Genomic DNA, 25,970 nt, shown 5'->3' with positions numbered 1-25,970 from the left:
ATTTTATCTGGTTTGCCTCCACATGACTCTCCTTAAAGACACAAAGTGCTGGAGTAACTCAGCGGGTCAGGCAGCACCTCTGGAGAACATGGATAGGTGACATTTCACAGAATGCTGGAGTAACTCAGTGGGTCAGGCAGCATCTCTGGAGGACATGGATAGGTGACGTTTCAGTGTTGGTGTAACTCAGCGGGTCAGGCAGCATTACTGGAGAACATGGATAGATGACGTTTCCGCGCTGTATCTCTAAACTAAACAAAACTTTTAAAACTAATTAACCTAGGTCTTCGGAGTGTGGGAGAGAACCGGAGCACCCGGAGAAAACCCACGTGGTCACAGAACTTACAAACTCCATACAGACAGCACCTGTAGTCAGGTTCAAACCCTGGGTCTCCAGTACCGTGTGACAGCAACTCTACCCATGCCCTCCGTTTCTAATTATACATCTTGAGTTAAAGATAATGGGATTACGATTGGGATTAGAGTTTATTCAGGGCCCCGATCGTGTTGTTGTTAATGTTATTGGCATCGAGCCTCTCTGGCCAAGGACAAGTGAACCTTATACGTCAGGACAAATCTTTTGTTTGTTTGTTTGTTTTTATGTCTTGCTTGCTCTGTAAAGCGTCTTTGAGTATCTTGAAAAGCGCTATATAAAATAAATGTATTATTATCATTATACAAGGCAAGAGACGAGAAGCCCTAGGAGCACTTCAGTTTTCATCCATTTTATTGTTCGCTTGCAAAAACAAGTCAATGATGCAGCACTGTAAACTCATTTAAGGCATGATTTATATCTCTGGAATATAACAAGCTCCACACTGACAGTCCTTCTGCCTGCACCACCACTCAATTGTATGCAGCATCTATTTATAAAGCTGTTGCCAGGCAAGTGACTACTGCTGACAACGAGACTTCCGTTCAGAACCACTCTGACGGTATCTCCTCCAAATTGTGGTCAGCTACAAGACTCATCCTGACATATCAGGTGGAGTTGGTGATGGAGACCCGGGATCGACCCCGACCACGGGTGCTGCCTGTACATTGTTTGTACGTTCTCCCCGTGACCGCGTGGGTTTTCTCCGAGATCTTCAGTGAAAAGCTTTTGTTGTGTGCGAACCAGAAAAACAACACGATTACAGTCGAGCCATTTAGTGTATAGATACATGATAAGGGAATAACGTTTAGCGCAAGGTAAAGCCAGTAAAGTCCGATCAAGGATAGTCCGAGGGTCACCAAAGAGATAGATAGTAGTTCAGCACTGCTCTCTGGTTGTGGTTCAGGTGGCTGATAACAGCTGGGAAGAAACTGTCCCTGAATCTGGAGGTGTACCTTTTGCCTGATGGGAGAGGTATAATTTAGTTATAATTTAGTTGGCCGTAATGAATAGTGCTAATAATGACAGTAGATTGGTTTTTACCTTTGTTTGATTTTCTAATCAGAGTTGAAGGAAATGGAAATCTTTCCAGGAGTAACATTTAGATCAAAGATACTAGAGGAACAAGATGGACCACTCCGTTGAAATCGCCTATACTGAAGTGTAGTACGCAAAGGAGCCATTTTAGTAAGCAAAACCCGCCGTCCGCTATGCCTCTCGCAGTGTAATCAGTGTTGTGGGGGAACAGTACGTGTGATGATACCATTAAAATGCAGAATATATCTCATCTATCAATTCACAGATTGTTGTTATTTTTCTTTTTAAATGTTTGTGCAAGTTTCTGCCTACTAAAATGGCACCATGACACACTACGGTTTTTAAGGTCGAGTGGTCTATCTTGTTCCTCTAGTATTTTTTATTTAGATTCACAATTTTGACCAGTACCGAAGAAGGGCCTCGACCCGAAACGTTACCCATTTCTTCTCTCCAGAGATGCCTGCCTGTCCGGCTGAGTTACTCCAGCATGTTGTTTATCTTTGGTTTAAACCAGTATCTGCAGTTCCTTCCTACATAGAATGCATACTGTCAGGCTGCATCACGGTTTGGTTTGGTTCAGTGGTTCAATGGTGCTCTAGTGTCACATGGGCAAAACGCAGTGAAATTCATTTATCTAAAACCAAACGCAGGCTCGGCGATCGTTTCGCTAACCAAACGCAGGCTCGGAGATCGTTTCGCTCAACACCTTCGCTCAGTCCGCCTCAACCAACCTGATCTCCTGGTGGCTGAGCACTTCAACTCCCCCTCCCACTCCCAGTCTGACCTTTCTGTCATGGGCCTCCTCCAGTGCCAGGGAGGCCCAGCGCAAATTGGAGGAACAGCACCTCATATTTCGCTTGGGCAGCTTGCAGCCCAGCAGTATGAACGTTGACTTCTCCAACTTTAGATAGTTCCCCTGCCCCTCTCTTCCCAGCTCTCCCACTGCCTTCCTGTCTCCACCTATATCCTTTCTTTGTCCAGCCCCCCCCCCCCCGACATCAGTCTGAAGAAGGGTTTCGACACGAAACGTCACCCATTCCTTCTCTCCAGAGATGCTGCCTGACCCGCTGAGTTACTCCAGCATTTTGTGATACCAGTGAAATTCTTTGTCGAGTTGGCAGACTTGGCGTCATTTCCAAAGTCCTGTCTGTGCGCTAGGTCTTATGGACGGAAACCATGGAAGGAAACCAGTCATGGAGCTGTTCAGCACGAAGACAGGCACTTTGGCCCACTTTGTCCATACCATTAGCTGGCATATTGGGCTAATCCCATTTGCCTGTGTTTGGCCTCGTGCCCTCCAGACCCTACCTATCCATCTCTTTGTCCAAATGTGTTACAACTTCGGTGTAAACCAGCATCTGCATTTCCTTCCTACACGAAGCATTTGATCATTGTCTGAGCGAATAGTTTCAAGTGCATATTTACAAAGCTCCACTTCTCTGACAGCCCCATCCAACACAGGTTCAACTATTAAAATCGTAGACATTAATTTAACATTTGGTCCAATTATGCAGGAAAGATTGGAGATGAAGGCTGTCATAGTCATTATATACCACAGTGGTAATGTGAATTCCCTGCAGTAACTCAATGTCACGATTAGTAATAAGCCATGCAATGAGGCGAATTGTAACTGACAGAAGCCTGCAACCACTGGGAAAAGACCTCAACAATGCAAATTATGATGAACCTTCTCTGCCTTAACCATTCAATGGACAGGAAGCAAACTCCCTTACTTCACACTGAAAGATAAGTTGATTTAAGCGATAATTTTATGGCTAATTGAACTGCTTGGTCATAAGGAATAGGAAGTAGAATCAGGCCATTCGGCCCATCAAGTCTACTCCGCCATTCAATCATGCCTGATCTATCTCTCCCTCATAACCCCATTCTCCTGCCTTCTCCCCGCAGAGGGTAGCTAAAAGTTATCCCACTTTTTAAGAAAGGAGGGAGAGAGAAAGCAGGGAATTATAGACCAGTTAGCCTGACATCAGTGGTGGGGAAGATGCTGGAGTCGAGTATTAAAGATGTAAAAGCGGCACATTTGGATAGCAGTAACAGGATCGGTCCAAGTCAACATGGATTTACGAAGGGGAAATCATGCTTGACAAATCTTATCTGGAATTTTGTGAGGATGTAACAAGTAAAATGGACAAGGGAGAGCCAGTGGATGTAGTGTACCTGGACTTTCAGAAAGCCTTTGACAAGGTCCCACACAGGAGATTCGTGGCCAACTTGCCCACACTGGCCAACATGTCCCAGCTACACTAGTCCCACCTGCCTGCGTTTGGTCCATAGCCCTCCAAACCTGTCCTAGCATGAAGCTCAGCATGAAGAAATGTCCAAAGGCATTTCACAAACAGGCAAAAAGGAAAGATACATTAAAATTAGATGAGAAGGGATAATGGAAAACACTGATCACATACTTTTGATTTTGGTTTTGAAGGATGTGTCAAGGTGAATGATAAAGGAAGGAGGTGACTTTCAAGGTGACAAAATAGAGGATTTATGCCCAGGAGGGTCAAGATCAAAAACAGGATGAATTATTAAATTGTCTTACTTTGGATACAAGTTGTACCATTGCACCAATATTTTCAACAGTATGTTAACTCAAGAGAAAAAAAATTAATTTGAATTTAGATTTAGACTGTGTTCCCAATAGATCTCAGTTGTAGCTTGTGTCATTTATGTCTGAAGAAGGGTCTCGACCCAAAACAACACACATTCCTTCTCTTCAGAGATGCTGCCTGTCCCGCCCGCTGAGTTACTCCAGCATTTCGTATCCATGTGCCATTTACGTATAATCTGCTTCGCCCTCCAGAATTCTGATGAGAAATTGACTTCAAGACATGCACAGGTTTAGAGTACAGCATGAAAACAGCCCACTAACAATCACCCATTAACACGAGTTTTCTTTTCCCACTTCCCCATCCATTCCCTACATCCAAGGGGCAACTTGCAGAGGGCCAATTAACCTACAAACCCACACATTCTTTGGGGGATGTGGGGGGAAACTAGAGCACCCAAAGGAAATCCCCATCCTCATAGGGAGAATGTACAAACACCAAACAGACAGCACCCGAGGTCAAGATCAAACCTGGGTCTCTGGTGCTGTTCAGCTTTACTAGTTGCACCACTGTGCCGTCCCATGTTCTTATTGAATCCACAAACATGCTTTCTTTCTTAATCCATAATTTAAGCCAGTTAAATTGCAAGTCTCATGTTGGGAACAACAAAATCTTAAAACAAATTCCAAGTTCCTAGGCTCATGTGCAACATGGAAGGTCAAATGCTACAACTCAAGGTCAAAAAGAAGCATTGATTTATGCAGATGCCTAACAAAAGTAGCTGAATGGTAATCACTATTCTATGTATGTAGCTGGAGCTTCTGAATATGCAAGTTTTTTTAGTCTCTGTTAAATCATTATATTTACAATTCATGCCACGTGGGGTCTAAAATCGTAGACGCAAAATGCTGGAGTAGCTCAGCGGGGACAGGCTGCACCTCTGGAGAGAAAGAATGGGCGACGGGTCAGGTCCAGGCCCTCGGGACGGGTCTTGACCCGAAACGTCACCCATTAGAAGGGTCTCAACCCGAAACGTCACCCATTCCCTCTCTCCAGAGATGCTGCCTGACCCGCTGAGTTACTCCAGCATTTCGTGTCTATCTTGGATTTAAACCAGCATCTGCAATTCCTTTCTACACGCGAGTCTAAAATGTTGCACCACTCAGTGGCAGTTTCAACGTTTTGATTTGCTATGGTCAGTGTTGTGGAACTGTGGAGTTAAATTGCTTCTTCAGCTGATGGAAGAGGCTATTTGAAGATGGCAGCTTCAGGATTAACAATTGCCATGATCAACTCCCTAGAGGGAATCAAAACTCAAGGGCCTCGTACATCAATGCTAAATGATCTGCATACAACATACATGACTTTCATCTAAAACTTCACTTCAGATCTCATTTGGATAGAATAATTTTGAGACATCAAGGTTACGAATGCAGCTGATTGCTTATAATTTTTAAGACTACATACACACTACTACAGCCTTATTGGTGGGTATATGGAACAAGCTGCAAGAGATGGTAGGTGAGGCAGGTACTATAACATTTATGTGACATTTGGACCGGTGCATGGATAGGATGGTTGGCTGAGGGAATGAAGAGCTGTGGAGAGTGCATCCATCCATGAAGCAGGCTTCTCTGTCCCTGATGTGTTATGTCCTGTGTGATATTGAGCTTTGTTGAGGCTGCACTCAGCCAGACCAGAAGAACTACACTCGCCCCTCTTCAGGACCTATACATCAGGAGGTGTAGATCGAGAGCAAGCAAGATTATGGGGGACCCCTGCCACCCCAGCAACGGACTGTTCCAGATGCTATGGTCAGGCAAACGCCTCCGCTGTCACGCTGTGAAAACAGAGGATGAGACAGAGTTTCTTCCCACAGGCCATCAGGACTGTTAACCATTATATCTCCAGGGACTAATTTTTGTCCACTTTCATTTCACTGCACATCGTGTATGTGCATGTGACAAATAAACTTGACTTGTATTCCATTACATTCCTGACTTGACCTTTATACATGGTGGATAGGCTTGGGAAAATTTGGTGAGTTACTTTAGCTTAGAGATACAGCATGGAAACAGGCCCTTCATACTCTACCACTGAGCCAATATGCCACGCTTACTTGCCACATGATTCCTATCCTCTGACGATACAATGATGTAGCTACAACTGTTATTTGCAGTTTTGCATATACCGCGTGGAAACAGGCCCTTCAGCCTACCGAGTCCGTGCCGACCAGCGATCCCCGTACGCAAGCACTTTACAGGTGCTCCCCGGCTTACGATGTTTCGGCATGCAATAGTTCGACTTTGCGACGGTGCAAATGGCAGCAAGCCACCGCTCACTTCCAGCCACGTGATCACGTGCATTACAATGCATTTCGCTTAGAATACTTTTGGTTTCCGATGGGTTTCTCGGGACGGAGCCCCATCGGAAGCTGAGGAGCACCTGTACAGTCTTTATCGAAGCCAATTAACCGACAAACCTGTACGTCCTTGGAGTGTGGGAGGAAAGTCGAGCAGCTGGAGAAAACCCACGAGGCTACAGGGAGAATGGACAAACTCCGTACAGATGGCACCCGTAGTCTGGATCAACACTGGTCTCTGGCGCTGTAAGCGAGCAACTCTACCACTGTGCTGCAGTTGTTTCTGGCTAGTGGAAACCCCCAGGATATTGATAGCGGGATATTCAGTGATGGTAATGTTTTCTCTTGCTGGATATTGTCATTGTCTGCTACTTACTACCCATCAGCCCAAGCCAGAATATTGCCACGGTCTTGCTGCATTCGTTGGAGTTTGTACATTGTTTCATCTCCAAACTTGTGTCTCTAATTTTTAACTGCCATTCTGTCTAATCTTCCAATATTTTCACTTGTACCCAATTCCAAATGTTTATTCCCCTGTTGGCTAAATGTTTAATGGCTAACTATGCTGTTCACTGCACATGCATGCTTTTACTGATTACTCAGGTCATTTTTCCCATCAAGACAGATGACCTGAACAACAATCGGAGTAATAGAGTATACATTTACAGTGAGAAGCATAGTTAACTATTAAGCATTTTAGTCAAAAGGGCAATAAACATTTGGAACTACCTACTATGTTAAAATATTGGGTGATTTGACAGAGGGTGGCAGTTAAAAATGTTAAAAAAACTTGGGATTGAACAATGTACAAACTCCACGGAAAATTTTACTATCTATCCATAGGAAGAGCTACCATCATGGTTGAAGGTGTGTGCAGGGTGGGTCTCTAAGCTAGGGCACAGTTACATGTAGCAGCTTTGTTCAAAGCAATGGCCATCAATGTCCAGGAACCCTCAAAGGATTGCAACAGCAGCAAACGCTGCAGAGACACACTAGCAAATGAGAAAACACATGTCCACAAAGCACAACATTCTTCATTTATATTATTACATAACATGGCCAAGTAAAGGCAAGTGTAGGCAAGGGTTATGCTTCAAACTGCAAAAATCTGTATATGGATGTCTCAGCGCGTACATTTTTTATTATAAACTTTACAACCTCCTTTCCCAATATTATTTGAGGAATCTTCCATTCTACAAAAAAAACATATGTTTATGTTGCAAGTTAAGAATTACTCTTTTTTTATATCAAGAGCCAGTTTTAAATCATTTTTCTTCCTTTACCACAATTATTGCAATTTTACCTGTTTGCAACAGATTCTTTGAAAAGCTTTTACATTTAGATCTTTTGTTCAGAACTTTTAATCTATTTTCAGTAAAGAACAGTTGTCATGACACAACAACATTGTGCGCTGTAAATTCTCGATCAGAGGGCTAGTCCCCTCCAATTGGTAGCTTTTCATAAATTCTGATGGAAATCCCTCTCCATGATGGGTGATGCATCTGACACAGAAGGCAACTGGCCAAACATGGAAACAATGTCATGCAAAAGTAAATTTGAAATATTTTATTTTTTTTAAACAGCTTTCAAGAAGGTACATAAAAACACAGTATGTGAAAGGAATGCACAGCTTTCAACATTTTCTATAAACAGCAATGACAAATAGTCACACAGTTCAAGAAACAAAGGACAAAAAAAACCTTGACAGATTTGTAATTGGAAACAACAATTACTGCTCAGTATCAATCCATGAATCTGAATTCAGCCCAGGTTGCCGAAAGAACATCTAGGCAAGATGATCAAATTTTGCTTATGCAAAAGACAACAAAAATTTGCACCTTTTACAGGCTGCTATGGGTATTACACAGCGCTTATACTAAGGACTATCCTCGCCCAATTGTGCTACATTAAAAAGGAGGGAAAGGAAAACACAGTATGCGGCTACTCCTCCTCAGATAACGACTGATCAATGGAGTACACCATGAACAAGACACCAGGCCGAGCTGGAACTGAGGGATGGCCTGGTTTCACAATCTCAAAGCCCATGAAGCTGAATGTCCTCAAAAGAAAGGCTGTTAAGGGAAAATAATCCAATATTAGTCAAATAATTCTTGAAATAGCTAACCATTGCAACAATTAATTAAATTCTTCTAAACCAAGACTACATAAATTTCAAAACATTGACAATGGTCAGTTATTTACTGATTAAACTATCCAAAGCCCATTATTTTCCTTAACTATTGTCTCCCATTCCTGGATGGAGTGGATGTGGGGAGGATGTGTCCACTAGTGGAAGAGTTTAGTACCAGAGGTCATAGCTGCAGAATAACATACCGTTACAGTTAGAAAGATGAGGAAGAATTTTTTAGTCAGAGGGTGTTGAAACTGTGGAATTTATTGCCACAGACGACTATGGAGGCAGAGTCGATGGATATTTTTATGGCGGAGATTGACAGATTCTTGATTAGCAACGGTGTCTGGGGTAGATACAGAATGCTGGAGTAACAGGCAACATCGTGTATAAGAAGATAACTGCAGATGCTGGTACAAATCGAAGGTATTTATTCACAAAATGCTGGAGTAACTCAGCAGGTCAGGCAGCACCTCGGGAGAGAAGGAATGGGTGACGTTTCGGGTCGAGACCCTTCTTCAGACTGATGTCAGGGGGGGGTGGGACAAAGGAAGGATATAGGTGGAGACAGGAAGATAGAGGGAGATCTGGGAAGGAGGAGGGGACGGGAGGGACAGAGGAACTATCTAAAGTTGGAGAAGTCGATGTTCATACCAATGGGCTGCAAACTGCCCAGGCAAAATATGAGCTGCTGTTCCTCCAATTTCCGGTGGGCCTCACTATGGCACTGGAGGAGGCCCATGACAGAAAGATCAGACTGGGAATGGGAGTTGAAGTGCTCGGCCACCGGGAGATCAGTTTGGTTAATGAGGACCGAGCGAAGGTGTTCAGCGAAGCAATCGCCGAGCCTGCGCTTGGTTTCGCCGATGTAAATAAGTTGACATCTAGAGCAGCGGATGCAATAGATGAGGTTGGAGGAGGTGCAGGTGAACCTTTGCCTCACCTGGAAAGACTGTTTGGGTCCTTGGATGGAGTTGATGGGGGAGGTAAAGGGACAGGTGTTGCATCTCGTGCGGTTGCAGGGGAAAGTGCCCGGGGTTGGGGTGGTTTGGGTAGGAAGGGACGAGTGGACCAGGGAGTTACGGAGGGAACGGTCTCTGCGGAACGCAGAGAGGGGAGGGGATGGGAAGACGTGCTGAATCTGAAATAAAAAGGGGAAAAGTGAAACAGGTAGAGGGCGAGTTTTCGGCCTGTTTCAAGATGGCCGACTTTTGCCTCCTGTTCCCAGCAGAGGACAACAAAAAGGCTGTTTACTACCCATAACCACGAAATATCACCATCCCCACACCCACCCCTTATCCAGAGTCCGTAAGACGTACAGGTATGTAGGTTAATTGACTGGGTAAATGTAAAAATTGTCCCTAGTGTGTGTAGGATAGTGTTAGTGTGCGGGGATCACTGGGCGGTGCGGACTTGGTGGGCCGAAAAGGCCTGTTTCCGCACTGTATCTGAAATATGAATATGAAATATGGCCAGTGGTGGGGTCCCGTTGTAGGTGACGGAAATGTTGGTGGATGATTTGTTGGATCCGCTGGCTGGTGGGGTGGAAGGTAAGAACGAGGGGGATTCTGTCCTTGTTGCGAGTGGGAGCAAGAGCGGAGCTGCAGGCTGTAGAAGAGACCCTAGTGAGAGCCTCATCTATAATGGAGGAGGGGAAGCCCCGTTTCCTGAAGAACGAGGACATCTCTGAAGCCCTAGTGTGAAACACCTCATCCCGGGCGCATATGCGGCGTAGACGGAGGAATTGGGAGTAGGGGATAGACTTTTTGCAGGGGACCGGGTGGGAAGAAGTGTAGTCCAGATAGCTGTGCAAGTCAGTGGGTTTATAGTAAATGTCCGTCACTAGTCTGTCTCCTGTGATGGAGATGGTGAGGTCCAGAAACGGGAGGGATGCCGAATGGCCTAATTCTGCTCCTATAACTTATGAACCACCAAAGGTCGTTAATGTTTTGCCCAATCTTGAGAGAAAAGGCTAGATAAAATCTAGCCATGCTATGTTAAAAAATGTTTAATCATGCATCAGACATTGTTACTTGCTAGTGTTTATGATTACAGAACAAATGTAGAAAGTCCTTACCTCGATCTTCTCTGTTTTTGGAGAAGTAGACAAATACATACTCCACCTTCAGCTTCTCTTCAGCAAATTCTAACAGCACAGTTAACCTGGGCAAAAGACAACATCTCTAAAGGACCTGAACATTTTTGACCCATCCCATTAATAGAGACTTTGCATGTTAACAGTCCGCAACAAACCAAATTCGTGCCAACCAATGCCCAGTCACAATTATCCTATCACAAATCCATTTTTTATTCTCACCAGGTTCTACCATTTATCGATGGACCAGCAACAATTTATGGTGGCCAGTTAACCAACAACCTGCATATTTTGTGGATGTTGGATGGAACCAGAGCACATAGGGCACAGTCAAAGGGAGAACATACAAATTTCACACATTCAGTACTTGGTCAGGACTAAACGTGGCACAGATATCTGGCACAATGAGGCAGCAGCAATTCTACTAGCTGTAGAAGCTAGTGAGGTGACTGTGCCGCCCAATAATTTTTACTTTCATTGCATCCAAATTAAAATTATTAACCACAGGTTTACAGCATTAAAGTCAAAATGGTTCATAGCACACAAACGATTTTGCAAATTCCATTTTAATTTTCTAAGAATTAATGCTTATATTTCATTAAGGCATTCAATGCAAGTAAGCGTGAATTGCAAAACATGTCAAAGAAAAGCCAAAGAATGAAGCAAACAGCCATGCACATGATCAAAACCAGCTTAATTCTAGTAAGGTGTTGAGCAAGGTCAAATGTTTTAATGGTGGATAGTTGTTAATAGATACTTCATAGGAAACCTTGTTCAATGCATTTCAATGGATAGTATCAATGCCATCCTAATGGAGTAAAAAAACAGCACAAGACCAGTTTAAGATATTAACTTAAAGTCAGAAGGAGCCATTTGGAAGTATGAACATCCAGTATTATTTAATGACTAAATTCTCATAATGAGACCAAATTCAATACACAATCACTGCCAAGAGAAGCCTTAGGCATTCCACATTATTCAATTTCCAGTCAAAGCAACAGGTTAATCAACATCCCACTCTATTTTGCTGCAGAGAAATCCCGCTTCTATCAGTTCCACTCTCAATGCTAAAACTGATTGCATTAGACAAGCTCCTCCTCCCAGGCAACACTTACAAAACAGGGTGGGAAAAAGATGACTTTGAAAATTAAAACACGAAAAAATATTTTCACATGCTTGAATGCAAAGGCAAGGACTTGGGTTTCAAAGCACTCACCCTTCTTTGCTTCCTTCTGCCAAAATGCCATCAGGAATCTCCACAAAGAGATTATTATTAGAGAAAACTGCATTCCATTTGGAGACTTTGGAGTCTGTCAACTTGTACTGAAAGTGGATGATATGTTGTTTTCCATTTGCTGGTAGATCTTGCGTTACGGTTAGCTTCTCATCCTGCAAATAGGGAAGGCACTAATTGGAAAAAAGGTAGTCCACATACAGTGTTAATCACTGGTCCCAATGTACGATGTTAGCTTTTTGCCCCCTAAAATCTCTGCTTTAGTTTTTTTATTTGTTGTTGTTCAGGGTTAAAGCAGTGCATACCAAAGATAAAGTTCCAATTTCCCTCAATTTTAAGGGCCTGTAAACCCCACTCATAGAATGCAGCAATAGTCACAAATTTGGTACAGTGAAAGAAACCATGGCAGACTACTTTACAGACACTGCACCCAGTGTATTAAATATATAATGCATTATTAACAAACAAATCAACTGACAAATGTTTGGGGAATTGTCCAGATAGTGTCTGAAAATTATGAGGGCAAACCTTCCATTCAGCAGTTCAACATTTGAAAGGAAAATATAATATGCAGGCAAAACCTAAAATTGGCCACTTTAGAAATGCTTTAGAATCAGCCACTTTAGAAACCTAGAAACCTCAAAGTTAAAAAAAATGAGCAAAAGAGAAAATCAATTACGAAACAACAAATGGAGTCCAATAACAGGAATTTGATTTAGTGCAGACAAGTCAGTAATGGGGCATTATCAGCGAGCAAAGATAAAGTAAAATCTAAATTACATCAGGATAAGCGCTCAACAGCCTTAATATTGAGAAAAAGAAAGCAGTGGTCAATATTCCAACAAGCTGAAGGTCTCGGTGAGCCACAGCCATACAGCAGCAAGCCTGCTTCACCCGCTGGGGAATGGGAGGTAAGCCACCATGCCCGGCCCCTGCTCACCCAAGCGACCAGGAATCAGAGAGGAGGTGGAGGGAGTCGGCGAAGATGGTTGTACTCGAGCCACTAAGAATAGGTGGTTTGGGAATTTCACATTTCCAATATTCATGTATTTTGCTTGTACGCTGGCCGGAAAAAGTACTGACCATTACAGTTTAGCACATCTATAAAATAGCACTGCAAGATTTCTGATTAAAGCCTTTTGGTTCCAAGAATGTACAAGCAAAGACTATGGGTTGATACGATTTCAATACTACACTATTGGCTGCTCTATGCGATTATAGATCTCCATCTCATTGCAAACAATAGCAGTGGGCCCTTAGCTATTGATATTTTTCTTCAAGATAACCTCTGCCACATGATCCCTTATAAAAAAACACTGGAACACAATTAAGGAAAAGTTTGACATCCTGTTGCAAGCACACCCATGTTATACAATGCACGCTGCATGATACAGGAACATCTTTATAGACAATAGACAATAGGTGCAGGAGTAGGCCATTCAGCCCTTCGAGCCAGCACCGCCATTCAATGCGATCATGGCTGATCACTCTCAATCAGTACCCCGTTCCTGCCTTCTCCCCATACCCCCTAACTCCGCTATCCTTAAGAGCTCTATCCAGCTCTCTCTTGAAAGCATCCAACGAACTGGCCTCCACTGCCTTCTGAGGCAGAGAATTCCACACCTTCACCACCCTCTGACTGAAAAAGTTCTTCCACATCTCCGTTCTAAATGGCCTACCCCTTATTCTTAAACTGTGGCCCCTTGTTCTGGACTCCCCCAACATTGGGAACATGTTATCTGCCTCTAATGTGTCCAATCCCCTAATTATCTTATATGTTTCAATAAGATCCCCCCTCATCCTTCTAAATTCCAGTGTATACAAGCCCAATCGCTCCAGCCTTTCAACATACGACAGTCCCGCCATTCCGGGAATTAACCTAGTGAACCTACGCTGCACGCCCTCCATAGCAAGAACATCCTTCCTCAAATTTGGAGACCAAAACTGCACACAGTACTCCAGGTGCGGTCTCACCAGGGCCCGGTACAACTGTAGAAGGACCTCTTTGCTCCTATACTCAACTCCTCTTGTTACGAAGGCCAACATTCCATTGGCTTTCTTCACTGCCTGCTGTACCTGCATGCTTCCTTTCATTGACTGATGCACTAGGACACCCAGATCTCGTTGAACTCCCCCTCCTCCTAACTTGACACCATTCAGATAATAATCTGCCTTTCTATTCTTGCTTCCAAAGTGAATAACCTCACACTTATCTACATTAAACTGCATCTGCCATGTATCCGCCCACTCACACAACCTGTCCAAATCACCCTGCAGCCTTATTGCATCTTCCTCACAATTCACACTACCCCCCAACTTAGTATCATCTGCAAATTTGCTAATGGTACTTTTAATCCCTTCGTCTAAGTCATTAATGTATATCGTAAATAGCTGGGGTCCCAGCACCGAACCTTGCGGTACCCCACTGGTCACTGCCTGCCATTCCGAAAGGGACCCATTTATCCCCACTCTTTGCTTTCTGTCTGTCAACCAATTTTCTATCCATGTCAGTACCCTACCCCCAATACCATGTGCCCTAATTTTGCCCACTAATCTCCTATGTGGGACCTTGTCGAAGGCTTTCTGAAAGTCGAGGTACACCACATCCACTGACTCTCCCTTGTCAATTTTCCTAGTTACATCCTCAAAAAATTCCAGTAGATTTGTCAAGCATGATTTCCCCTTCGTAAATCCATGCTGACTCGGAATGATCCCGTTACTGCTATCCAAATGCTCAGCAATTTCGTCTTTTATAATTGACTCCAGCATCTTCCCCACCACTGATGTCAGACTAACTGGTCTATAATTACCCGTTTTCTCTCTCCCTCCTTTCTTAAAAAGTGGGATAACATTTGCTATCCTCCAATCCACAGGAACTGATCCTGAATCTATAGAACATTGAAAAATGATCTCCAATGCTTCCACTATTTCTAGAGCCACCTCCTTAAGTACTCTGGGATGCAGACCATCAGGCCCTGGGGATTTATCAGCCTTCAGTCCCATCAGTCTACCCAAAACCATTTCCTGCCTAATGTGGATTTCCTTCAGTTCCTCCATCACCCTAGGTTCTCCGGCTCCTAGAACATTTGGGAGATTGTGTGTATCTTCCTCAGCGAAGACAGATCCAAAGTAACGGTTTAACTCGTCTGCCATTTCTTTGTTCCCCATAATAAATTCCCCTGCTTCTGTCTTCAAGGGACCCACATTTGCCTTGACTATTTTTTTCCTCTTCACGTACCTAAAAAAACTTTTGCTATCCTCCTTTATATTATTGGCTAGTTTACCCTCGTACCTCATCTTTTCTCCCCGTATTGCCTTTTCAGTTAACTTTTGTTGCTCTTTAAAAGAGTCCCAATCCTCTGTCTTGAAGCTGCTTTAACGCTGCAACTCAAATTAATGTGCCTTTGAAATCTTTGGTGAACTTTTTTTCATTGTGAACACAACCAATTTATGTTCTTCACCGTAACTGCTTTCAATTACATAGATGCACCCAACACACGCCACATTTCTGGATTACACTTCACTTTCCTATACAGCACCGCACATAATTTTATGTACAGAAAATATACTGACCGCATGCAAGAGAGCTGCAAGAGTGTGATCCCTTCCGTTCCCTCGCCCACCCGGGATCTTCACTGATGGGTGAGGGGCATCAGGAACACCACAGAGGCCCTGGACCGAGGTGCCTGCAGTATTGTTGCTGGGAGGTACTACACAAAGGAATATTACTGCAACAAAACAAATAAAAGTATCAAGAAACTGCATTTCAAAACAACCACACATAGTAATAATGTTTGAGCAGAAACCCAGCCACCCACAAGCTTTCTAACCGACATGCTAATTTCAAGCAAATTCTACCTTTGCATTTAAGAACATACAGTCCATTCAGAATCATTTGCTCAAACGTGTGTGCACTTGCGGGCATGTATATATCCTTCATTTTACATATGCTGGCTAACTAAGGTTACAAAGAGTGAACAAACATCTTACAAGGACAATCGAAGCTTTACGGACAAGTGCCAATTATGTGCCAATGTTGCATTTTAATTCAGTTGACATTAACAACGATAATAGAAAGGTCACAGCATATAATTGCTAGGAAATAAAGGACAATTGCTTCCTTAGCAAGCATCGCAACAGTGCAAATATCATCCGGTGTCAACTGACAGGAGTACAAAATGGCTACCTATCAGGGTTATGATATTGATTAAAATGTTCTTCCATCACAAAATATTGTGATTACCTCAAATAGTTCACTTCTTAAAAATGTTAGTGCACAAGTACCATACGAGTAGATAAGTAGTGACAAATTGAATTATTGCTCTGACAACAAGCAATTCTGGGCGGCACGGTAGCGCAGCGGTAGAGTTGCTGCTTTACAGCGAATGCAGCGCCGGAGACTCAGGTTCGATCCTGACTACGGGTGCTGCACTGTAAGGAGTTTGTACGTTCTCCCCGTGACCTGCGTGGGTTTTCTCCGAGATCTTCGGTTTCCTCCCACACTCCAAAGACGTACAGGTATGTAGGTTAATTGGCTGGGTAAATGTAAAAATTGTCCCTAGTGGGTGTAGGATAGTGTTAATGTACGGGGATCGCTGGGCGGCACGGACTTGGTGGGCCGAAAAGGCCTGTTTCCGGCTGTATGTGTATGATATGATATGATACTTATCCTGATCACCAACCTAGTAGGATATATAATGCTGTAAAACAGTCCTTTCAATTATGCTTTCAAGCTTTGTGAAAAATATAAATTTACATTTTTCCCAGACAACTAAAACAACAAAAGGTCCACATATCATTAAATATACTAAAGAAAAATGTACCCTCTTGCTACTGATCAAAACCATACCACCCAGAAACTGTTTGGGTAATCTGAAGGCCAGAGCGCAGAGATTTTTTAAAACATCTACCATAGATGTTTTTGAGATAAATTGTTTAGTAGGTAAATATAATAGCCAGTTTCCCCTTGCATGCACATAAATGACCATGAGATTAATATAAATTGCCTTTGGACAGAACACAACCTCTGGGGAGAAGGAATGGGTGGCATTTCGGGTCGAGACCCTTCTTCAGACTCAACCTGAAATATTACCCATTCCTTCTCTCCAGAGATGCTGCCTGCCCTATTGAGCATTTAATCCAGCATTTTGTCTATTTTAGGTTTAAACCAGCATCTGCAGTTCCTTCCTACACACCAACTTCTAACCTCTTTAAGAAAAAGTGTTAAGGAATTGTTAATGTTCACCTAAACATAACAGTATATTTTTGTTTAAGTACACATTTTTAGATAATTCTGATGTGGAAAATGCAAAAATTATTTATGGATCAGTCTTTCAACAAACCCATAGAAATTAGTGATACATGGCCCATTAGATCACAGCTGCCAAACAAGCATAGAATTTCTCATAGTGGCATGCATTTTTCATGAGAAAGTAGTCCAAATGTGAGCTATAGAAGAATTGTATTAAACCCAAGAGTTTATAAGGTTGCCAGAAAATGTAGCAAGCCTGGGGACTGGGTGTGTTTTAGAATTCAAATGATTTCCTGACCTGTTCATCTGATAGTTGAGAAAACAGTGGAATCTACAATAAAGAATGCGGCATCAATACCTGAAGAAAATAAAACGTCCAAGAGTTCATATGGATTTACAAAAGGGAACTGATGTTTGACTGATGACTGATGTGGTATAAACCAAGGTTTCTTGGATTAGCAGAATATGACTGGTGTGGTACCACAGGGATCAGTGTTTGGGCCCCAACTATTCACAAACTATGTCAATGTTTTGGTTTATGAGACAAAATGCAACATCTGGGGAAACTGACAGCATACATTTCTTATCCTGCACAACCTGATCTTGAAGAAAGCTTGCTAATGAGTTTTAACAGTCCAACTAGCAGCAATGAGTAAGAGTACACGATACCCTTGATGAGGGATATAATTAGAGACACTGCAAATTTAAGCTATAAATATTTTTCAAGCCAAAAACATCTAAAGCCCGTCAGTGTAGCATCTCTACCACGTTGATTGACCATAGTACACTAAGTAATTCTCTGTTGAGACAGAGTGGAAGACAAAACCCTTGACCACATTAACAACAAAATTTCCAATGTGTGTAAAGTAAAATGAAATCCTTCTGTAGAAAGGTTTAAGATTCTGTAAAATTTAATGTGCATTTAAATCCTGCTTTATTCGTAAAACTGCTAGATGAAGGCAGCCAAGTTAGTTAAGGGGCTGAAATTAAAAACATTTTGATCAACAAGTAGTAGCAGGAATAAACCAGTCTACAAACCTGGTGCTCAAGGGGCCGTGCACAACAAGATCACTAACTAATCCTTCCTCATTACACAAAACCCAGTCTAGGATGGCCTGCCCTCTGGTCGGTTCCTCTACATATTGGTTTAAAAACAATAGACAATAGGTGCAGGAGTAGGCAATTCGACCCTTCGAGCCAGCACCACCATTCAATGTAATCATGGCTGATCATTCTCAATCAGTACCCCGTTCCTGCTTTCTCCCCATACCCCCTGACTCCGCTATCCTTAAGAGCTCTATCTAGCTCTCTCTTGAATGTATTCAGAGAATTGGCCTCCACTGCCTTCTGAGGCAGAGAATTCCACAGATTTACAACTCTCTCTGACTAAAAAAGTTTTTCCTCATCTCTGTTCTAAATGGCCTACCCCTTATTCTTAAACGGTGGCCCCTGGTTCTGGACTCCCCCAACATTGGGAACATGTTTCCTGCCTCTAACATGTCCAACCCCTTAATAATCTTATACGTTTCGTATGGGTTTTTGGACTGTATACGGCAATGGTAAAAACCCATCCCGTATACAGTCCAAAAACCCATCCCTTATACAGTTTCCCCAGATGTTGCATTTTGTCTCATAAACCAAAACATTGACATAGTTTGTGAATAGTTGGGGCCCAAACACTGATCCCTGTGGTACCACACCAGTCATATGACACGAAGCTGGGGGGCAGTGTTAGCTGTGAGGAGGATGCTAGGAGGCTGCAACGTGACTTGGATAGGTTAGGTGAGTGGGCAAATGCATGGCAGATGCAGTATAATGTGGATAAATGTGAGGTTATCCACTTTGGTGGCAAGAACAGGAAAGCAGACTATTACCTGAATGGTGGCCGATTAGGAGAAGGGGAGGTGCAACGAGACCTGGGTGTCGTGGTACACCAGTCATTGAAAGTAGGCATGCAGGTGCAGCAGGCAGTGAAGAAAGCGAATGGTATGTTGGCATTCATAAGCGAGGGAGTTTGAGTATAGGAGCAAAGAGGTTCTGCTGCAGTTGTACAGGGCATTGGTGAGACCACACCTGGAGTATTGCGCACAGTTTTGGTCTCCTAATCTGAGGAAAGACATTCTTGCCATAGAGGGAGTACAGAGAAGGTTCACCAGATTGATTCCTGGGATGGCAGGACTTTCATATGAAGAAAGACTGGATAGACTCGGCTTGTACTCACTGGAATTTAGAAGATTGAGGGGGGATCTTATAGAAACTTACAAAATTCTTAAGGGGTTGGACAGGCTAGATGCAGGAAGATTGTTCCCGATGTTGGGGAAGTCCAGAACAAGGGGTCACAGTTTAAGGATAAGGGGGAAGTCTTTTAGGACCGAGATGAGATCTTTTTTTTCACACAGAGTGGTGAATCTGTGGAATTCTCTGCCACAGAAGGTAGTTGAGGCCAGTTCATTGGCTATATTTAAGAGGGAGTTAGATGTGGCCCTTGTGGCTAAAGGGATCAGGGGGTATGGAGAGAAGGCAGGTACGGGATACTGAGTTGGATGATCAGCCATGATCATATTGAATGGCGGTGCAGGCTCGAAGGGCCTACTCCTGCACCTATTTTCTATGTTTCTATGAATCCTCCTCATCACTGTTACCAATTTGTTTGGCCCAATCTTTATGTATATTAAAGTCAACCATGATAACCAATGCACCTTTGCTACACGCATCACTAATTTCCTGCTGGATGCTATCCCCAATCTCCCTACTGCTGTTTATCATATATCCAGATACTTTTGTGTGCTTCAGAATGAGGCTAATGTTAGAAGTTGAGGTTGAAGCTTCTGGGGTCTTGCTAAATAGTTGAGGTAAATTGAGAGACTGGTTTATTTGTTCATAACTATGAAGCTAATCAATTTAACTCAGAATCTGCACAGGTTATCACAGCATGAATATGATCACAGCATTGGAAGAAACATTTGACACACCAGTTTTGCCTAAATAAAAAGGCGGCGATAACAAGCTTCAGAATTTGTGCTGAATGACTTCATAAAGCTGTACATTCAAAGAAATATTTGCAGCTGCTGAATACATGCACTATTTATCCAGATGAATTTGTTCTTTTATTTCATGCAAATTTGCATGGTTCAACTGTGACCTTGAAAGCCCTTGATCCTAACTTTTTCAGATAGAGAGTTGTAAATCTGTGGAATTCACTGCCTCAGAAGGCAGTGGAGGCCAATTCTCTGAATGCATTCAAGAGAGAGCTCTTAAGGATAGCAGAGTCAGGGGGTATGGGGAGAAGGCAGGAACGGGGTACTGATTGAGAATGATCAGCCATGATCACATTGAATGGTGGTGCTGGCTCGAAGGGCCGAATGGCCTACTCCTGCACCTATTGTCTAATACAAATGAGAAATGTATTTTACTGCAACCCTACATGAAAAAAGTGCTCACAGTATATAATTAGATATTGATTGACTGATGAATAAATACACATTCGCCACAATTTAGACCAGTTTACAAATACAAGTTAAAATTGTTTCTAACCAATAATAATGAAACCATCTACAAGGTGCATGTTTATTTCATGGAAGGAAGTCTGCCATCTATACCCCAGCTGATCTACATGACTCAACAATGCGGTTGATCCGAAAACCCAATTGCTCAGATCCCACAACAAATTGCAGTAACATAGTTTGCTACCGTCAAAAAATGTAAAGTAAGCAGTACATTGCTAGTATCAGTGAAGCAGAAATTAGATCCTACTGTAGCTATTTGTAATAATGCTGGAGGTTTTTCAATTGCCAAATCAGGGCAATCTTTGATTACAAGATGTAGGAAAACCTTTACCTTTTAGAACTGTATCACATTTCATGAGGACTATTAATTTCGTGCTAATTTGTGACTCTTGAATCCAGTTTCACATCTTCTGCTTTTATCTCTTGCCATTGTTCCAAACACCTATAACCCCCACCCCCCCCCACTCACTTGTGTGCACCTATTATCTACCAAGCTTTGTCCTGCCTCTCCTATCTTTCTTCTCTCCCATCCCCACACACACAGTCTGAAGACTCAACCCGAAACATCACCAATCCATGTTCTCCAGAGATGCTGCCTGACCTGCTGAGTTGCTCCAAGATTTTATGTCTTTCTGTGCATTAACAGGCATCTGCAGTTCCAGGTTTCTACAACTAAGGTATTTCCTAAAGCAAGTCTACAGTGCAATCCAAATTTTAAATAACATAAATTTTTCCAAAGGCAGCATTGCACATTTCAAATCTAGTTTACAATACTTTCAAGGACTTGCAATTCCAAGTTCATCATTTAAAAAATAAACTCAAACACATTGCTTCAGTCTTTCACAAGATATCGAGACAACCTAGTTGCATTTTTAGTGTCCAACCACCGCAATCCCACACTTCGGTCTTAAGTTACCACTGTGAATTCCAGTCAGATACATCATGTCATTTTCTGTCATGGTATTTATGAAACATGAATATGCAGTTCACTTGTAAATAATCTTCTGATCTTCAAAGTTTGTTAAAAGAGAACTTTGCTTTGTCTTCAACTCAATTATTCTTCCTCCAGTTCATAGATTAACTTTGGATTTTTTGGATGCTAGCTATCTCATTCACCATCCAATTCAGACAATTCCAGTGGATCATTGTGGTGCCATGGGTCTCACTTTCCTAAAGAGCAGGGTTTTAAAAAAAAAAAAAAGGCTTTTGACAGAGGAATTAAATATTCCGTTATTTATGCTTCACCTTATGTCCTATTTGGAGCCTGTACCTGAAGCATTTCATTTTTTTGGCAGCTGACATATTACATGGCGGTTGTTCAATTATTTGCCTTGTGAATACTGACTCAAAGATGAACTGTCATTACACAGCATTCCTCTTGCATACATCCAAATATATTGACATTATAACATAGGAAACATCCGTTATGTGCAAGATTTGGCAACTATAAAATATTCCCACTCAGCCACCATAACAGAACATTTATTACACCAATTTCTACTCTAATCATTCACTATTCAGTAACTCGCAATATAACATAAATCAACTTATTCACGGTGTTAAATACTATTGGATACATTCCACTGAAAACTTTTCTTTAAATGTAGCAAACTACCCCTACTGACAAATGTATAGAACAAAATATCAGCCAAGATCTAACCGTAATCTATTTTTTTAAAATCTCTCATTATTAGTACTATGCCAGGACAATACACTAAAAAGAGCACTGCGCACAAGCACTACTGTAATAATTATGCAACACAAAACATCAAATATTTGAACAACCAAAAAAAGTAAACAAAATACGAGTAATGCTTAAGTGTTCAACTTAGGAAGCATCCATAATGCCTGAATATTTGACATACAATATTACGGTAAACAAAGGTATATCACAATACGAGTCCATTCTAAATTACGGCAGGATTCTGTTCCTGTGAACTGTTTGAAGAGAGACAATTCGCAGGTCGGGAATGCAGCCTCGAACCGAGTTCCCACATAATAGAAATGCCTGCACCATCTGGCAAACCATCCCACCAGACTCCTGAACATTTGTTTGTATATAGGGACTACACACAAGTCTGAAGAAGGATCTCAACCCTAAACAACACATATACCTTTTCTGCAGAGATGCTGCCTGACCCCGCTGAGTTACTCCAGTTTTTTTGTGTCCATCTTTGGTTATTTGTAATGTGGGCAGGACCTGTATACAAGGTAGGATATACAAGGTATCCAACTGATGTGTGTGTACAAGACATTTCAATTGCCTCTTCCAATAAAAAAATTCTCGTTGAATTATTTATTACCTCATTAAAAGCTATTATACTCTCCTCTTGGCTCAGGCACCATGATTTTTCCACGGTGGCTGTCTAACCTCCCGAGTGCTTCCAGCATGTTTGTTTCTATTTCAAAATTTCAGTCTCTACATTGGTAGTGTACGCGTTGGGTGTACGCGTTGGGTGAAAAATTTAGATTAAAAACTGTGGCCAGGTGCATAAAACATGTCACTTACAACAAAAAGATTCAAATTTATTAAGAGTAACTTTTTCAAAGCGCCAGCTGGAAAAAATCCTCATTCAAACAAACACAACTCCCCAGCCTCCACCGTCTTCTACATACAACTTTTATGTTTCCCACTGGAGGAAAGCGAGAGAAATTAACAGTGCAGGTTACACACCGCAATCAAGTTCTGATAAATCTTTCCATTATGCCTGAAATATTCTTTGCAGTTTTCATGTTTTTCTTTGCCCTTTGGCACCACTGCACCCCAGAAGCACGCTTCATAGCCAACTCATTGCCTGGAGATGACTAATGGAAAGTCCATACACACTACTCATTAACCAAGGAGACCATCACCATGCCCAGAGTACATAAGACAACACCTCAGACAGCAACCCCACAGACCAACTCCCCACAGCCAAATAACCCTCTCCTCACTTCTCTCCCTACCTCACCCCTAACCCCACCAAGCCCATCACCACTGCAGGACCCATTCCCATCCCTTCCCACATCCTCTCCAACCCGAACCCTTCCCTCACCCCTATAAGACCCACTTACCTCCCCTGCCCCCCCCAGACCATCTCCCACCCTTCCCATGAGACACCGCACCCCTTCTTCCTAAGAACCTCCAACCCCTCCCAGAGGGCCCCCTCTCCCCATCCTTGCTCAAGGCCATCTACCTCCACCATCTCTCCTTGACACCTCCCTACCCAAGACCCTGCATACCCCAACCCCTCATACCAAGACCCTCTAACCCCCCCTACAACTCCTCTAACCCCCTCCCCACCTTCATCCAACTCTCCTCCATCTCCCCTCGCAAAACACGTCTCCTCAATCACCCCCTCACAAAACACCTCTTCTCCCTCTCACCCCCCCGCAAAACACCTCTCCTCCACCGCCCCTGCAAAACACCTCTCCTCCACCGCCCCTGCAAAACACCTCTCCTCCACCGCCCCTGCAAAACACCTCTCCCCCACCACCCCTGCAAAACACCTCTCCTCCACCGCCCCTGCAAAACACCTCTCCTCCACCGCCCCTGCAAAACACCTCTCCTCCACCCCCCCTGCACAACACCTCTCCTCCACCCCCCTGCAAAACACCTCTCCCCCACCCCTCCTGCAAAACACCTCTCCTCCACCCCCCCCTGCAAAACACCTCTCCTCCACCACCACCCCTGCAAAACACCGCTTCTCCAACCCCCCTGCAAAACACCTCTCCTCCACCCCCCCTGCAAAACACCTCTCCTCCACCCCCCCTGCAAAACACCTCTCCTCCACACACCCCTGCAAAACACCTCTCCTCCACCCCCCCTGCAAAACACCTCTCTCCTCCACCCCCTGCAAAACACCTCTCCCCCACCCCTCCTGCAAAACACCTCTCCTCCACCCCCCTGCAAAACACCTCTCCCCCACCCCTCCTGCAAAACACCTCTCCTCCACCCCCCCCCTGCAAAACACCTCTCCTCCACCACCACCCTGCAAAACACCTATCCCCCATCCCCCCCCTGCAAAACACCTCTCCTCCACCACCCCCCCTGCAAAACACCTCTCCTCCACCCCCTCCCGGGTGACCTTTCACCCCCTCAATGAGACGACTCCGCCCCCACAGCCGGACCTCTCTCCCTCTCCCCCTCACCCGCCTTTCCCTCCGACCCCCTCCCCTTGTGACCTCTTTCTCCACCTACCGTCCGTACAACCCGCCCCCCTACACATCGCCCCCACGGCCGGACAACCCACCCCCCGGCAAATTCCCTCTCCCAGGTCCGATCGTCCTCTTGAACCGGCTACCCCCCCCCCCCAATCACCCGGACCCCCCCCAGCGACCTCTCCCTCAGTGAATTACCCTCCCTCCTACTCCCCCCCCGGGCGGAAAACACCCCCACCCCCTCCCTTCAGAGAATTCTCTTCCCCCCTCCTTTACCCTTCCCCCCCATCCCCGGACAACCCTTCTCCCCCCCATCCCCGGACAAACCCCCCCCCCCACCGTCAGCCGGACCCCCCTCAGGAGATCGGATCTCCTCCCCCCCCATCTAAACCGACGTCTCCCCCACCCCTCCCCCCTCACGGCCGGACAACGCACCCCCCTCCTCAGGTAATTCCCTGTCCCTTCTCCTCTCTCTCCCCCCCCCCGGCAAACTGTCGACCCCCCCCCAAACCCGCGACCCCTCCAGAATCCCCTCCCACGCCGGACAACCCCAACCTCCGCCCCCAGTCGGACCTCCCCCGGCTGGACAACACCCCCCCCCCCTTTCAGATAATTCCCTCCTCCTGCCCCCCCTCCCACTACCCACTCACAGGCCGGACCTCCCCCCCAAACCGGCGACCCCCCTCAGTCGGTTTTCCACCCCATCCGTAACCCCCCATTCCCATCCTTAAGCCCCCATCCCCCACCTTCACTCCCCATCCCCCTCCTTCACCCCCACCGTTCATCCCCACCCTTCTCCCCCTCCAATTCCCCTCCTTAATCCCCGTCCCAATCCCCCCCCACCCCATCTTTCATCCCCCCCCCCTTCACCCCCCCCCACCCCATCTTTCATCCCCCCCCCCCCCCTTTCAGCCCCCCCCTCACCTCTCCTGGCCGTTCCTCATGCCGCCGTCGGGCGCCGCTGGGCTCTGCTCTCTATCTTTACCGAAGTAGTGGCTGTTTAGTATCCGCTCGACGGAGCTCCTCACCATCCGGCCGCAGACGGAGGCCGCGTCCTGGGTAATGCCGCCTGCCCTCCCTCCCTCCCTCCCTTCCCTGGCCCTGGCCCTCTCCCTCTCTCTCTCCCTCCTCCTCCTCCCGCCGCCGCTTCCAGAACCTTCAGCGCTGCCGCGCCGCCCGCCCGCCGCCTATATACCCGCGCGGGGCATCACGGCCACGACCGCCCCCCACGCAAATTAAAAACACAACCGCACCATTATACCACTCAACGCCCGCC

At 44.5% G+C, this 25,970-nt stretch overlaps 1 protein-coding gene across 1 annotated transcript; it reads right to left on the bottom strand.

Moving 5' to 3' along the window:
- Positions 1-7,417: 7,417 nt before the first annotated feature.
- LOC144610873 (ornithine decarboxylase antizyme 2-like) lies at positions 7,418-25,725 on the bottom strand. Its single transcript, XM_078429841.1, has 6 exons — positions 25,619-25,725; positions 16,647-16,669; positions 15,371-15,525; positions 11,780-11,952; positions 10,546-10,631; positions 7,418-8,409 (listed from the first exon to the last, which is right to left on the bottom strand). The coding sequence occupies exons 1-6, from the start codon at positions 25,723-25,725 to the stop codon at positions 8,279-8,281; spliced, it is 675 nt and encodes a 224-aa protein (XP_078285967.1). The 3' UTR covers positions 7,418-8,278.
- Between the last annotated feature and the right edge of the window lie 245 nt (positions 25,726-25,970).

Source organism: Rhinoraja longicauda, chromosome 38 (genome assembly GCF_053455715.1).
Source record: "Rhinoraja longicauda isolate Sanriku21f chromosome 38, sRhiLon1.1, whole genome shotgun sequence".
Classification (NCBI taxonomy): Eukaryota; Metazoa; Chordata; class Chondrichthyes; order Rajiformes; family Arhynchobatidae; genus Rhinoraja; species Rhinoraja longicauda.
The sequence above is the reverse complement of the archived record's forward strand: the minus strand, read 5'-3'. Positions and strand labels throughout refer to the sequence as shown.

Bases quoted from the DNA above. Each gene is read 5' to 3' on its own strand.
- LOC144610873 (XM_078429841.1), bottom strand. From the start codon at position 25,725: ATGGTGAGGAGCTCCGTCGAGCGGATACTAAACAGCCACTACTTCGGT. The intron at 16,670-25,618 runs GTGAGGGGGGGG...TCTGGCCTTCAG, and splicing joins ATGAGGAACGGCCAGGAGAG to ATTACCCAAACAGTTTCTGG. The intron at 8,410-10,545 runs GTAAGGACTTTC...TTCCCTTAACAG, and splicing joins CAAAAACAGAGAAGATCGAG to CCTTTCTTTTGAGGACATTC.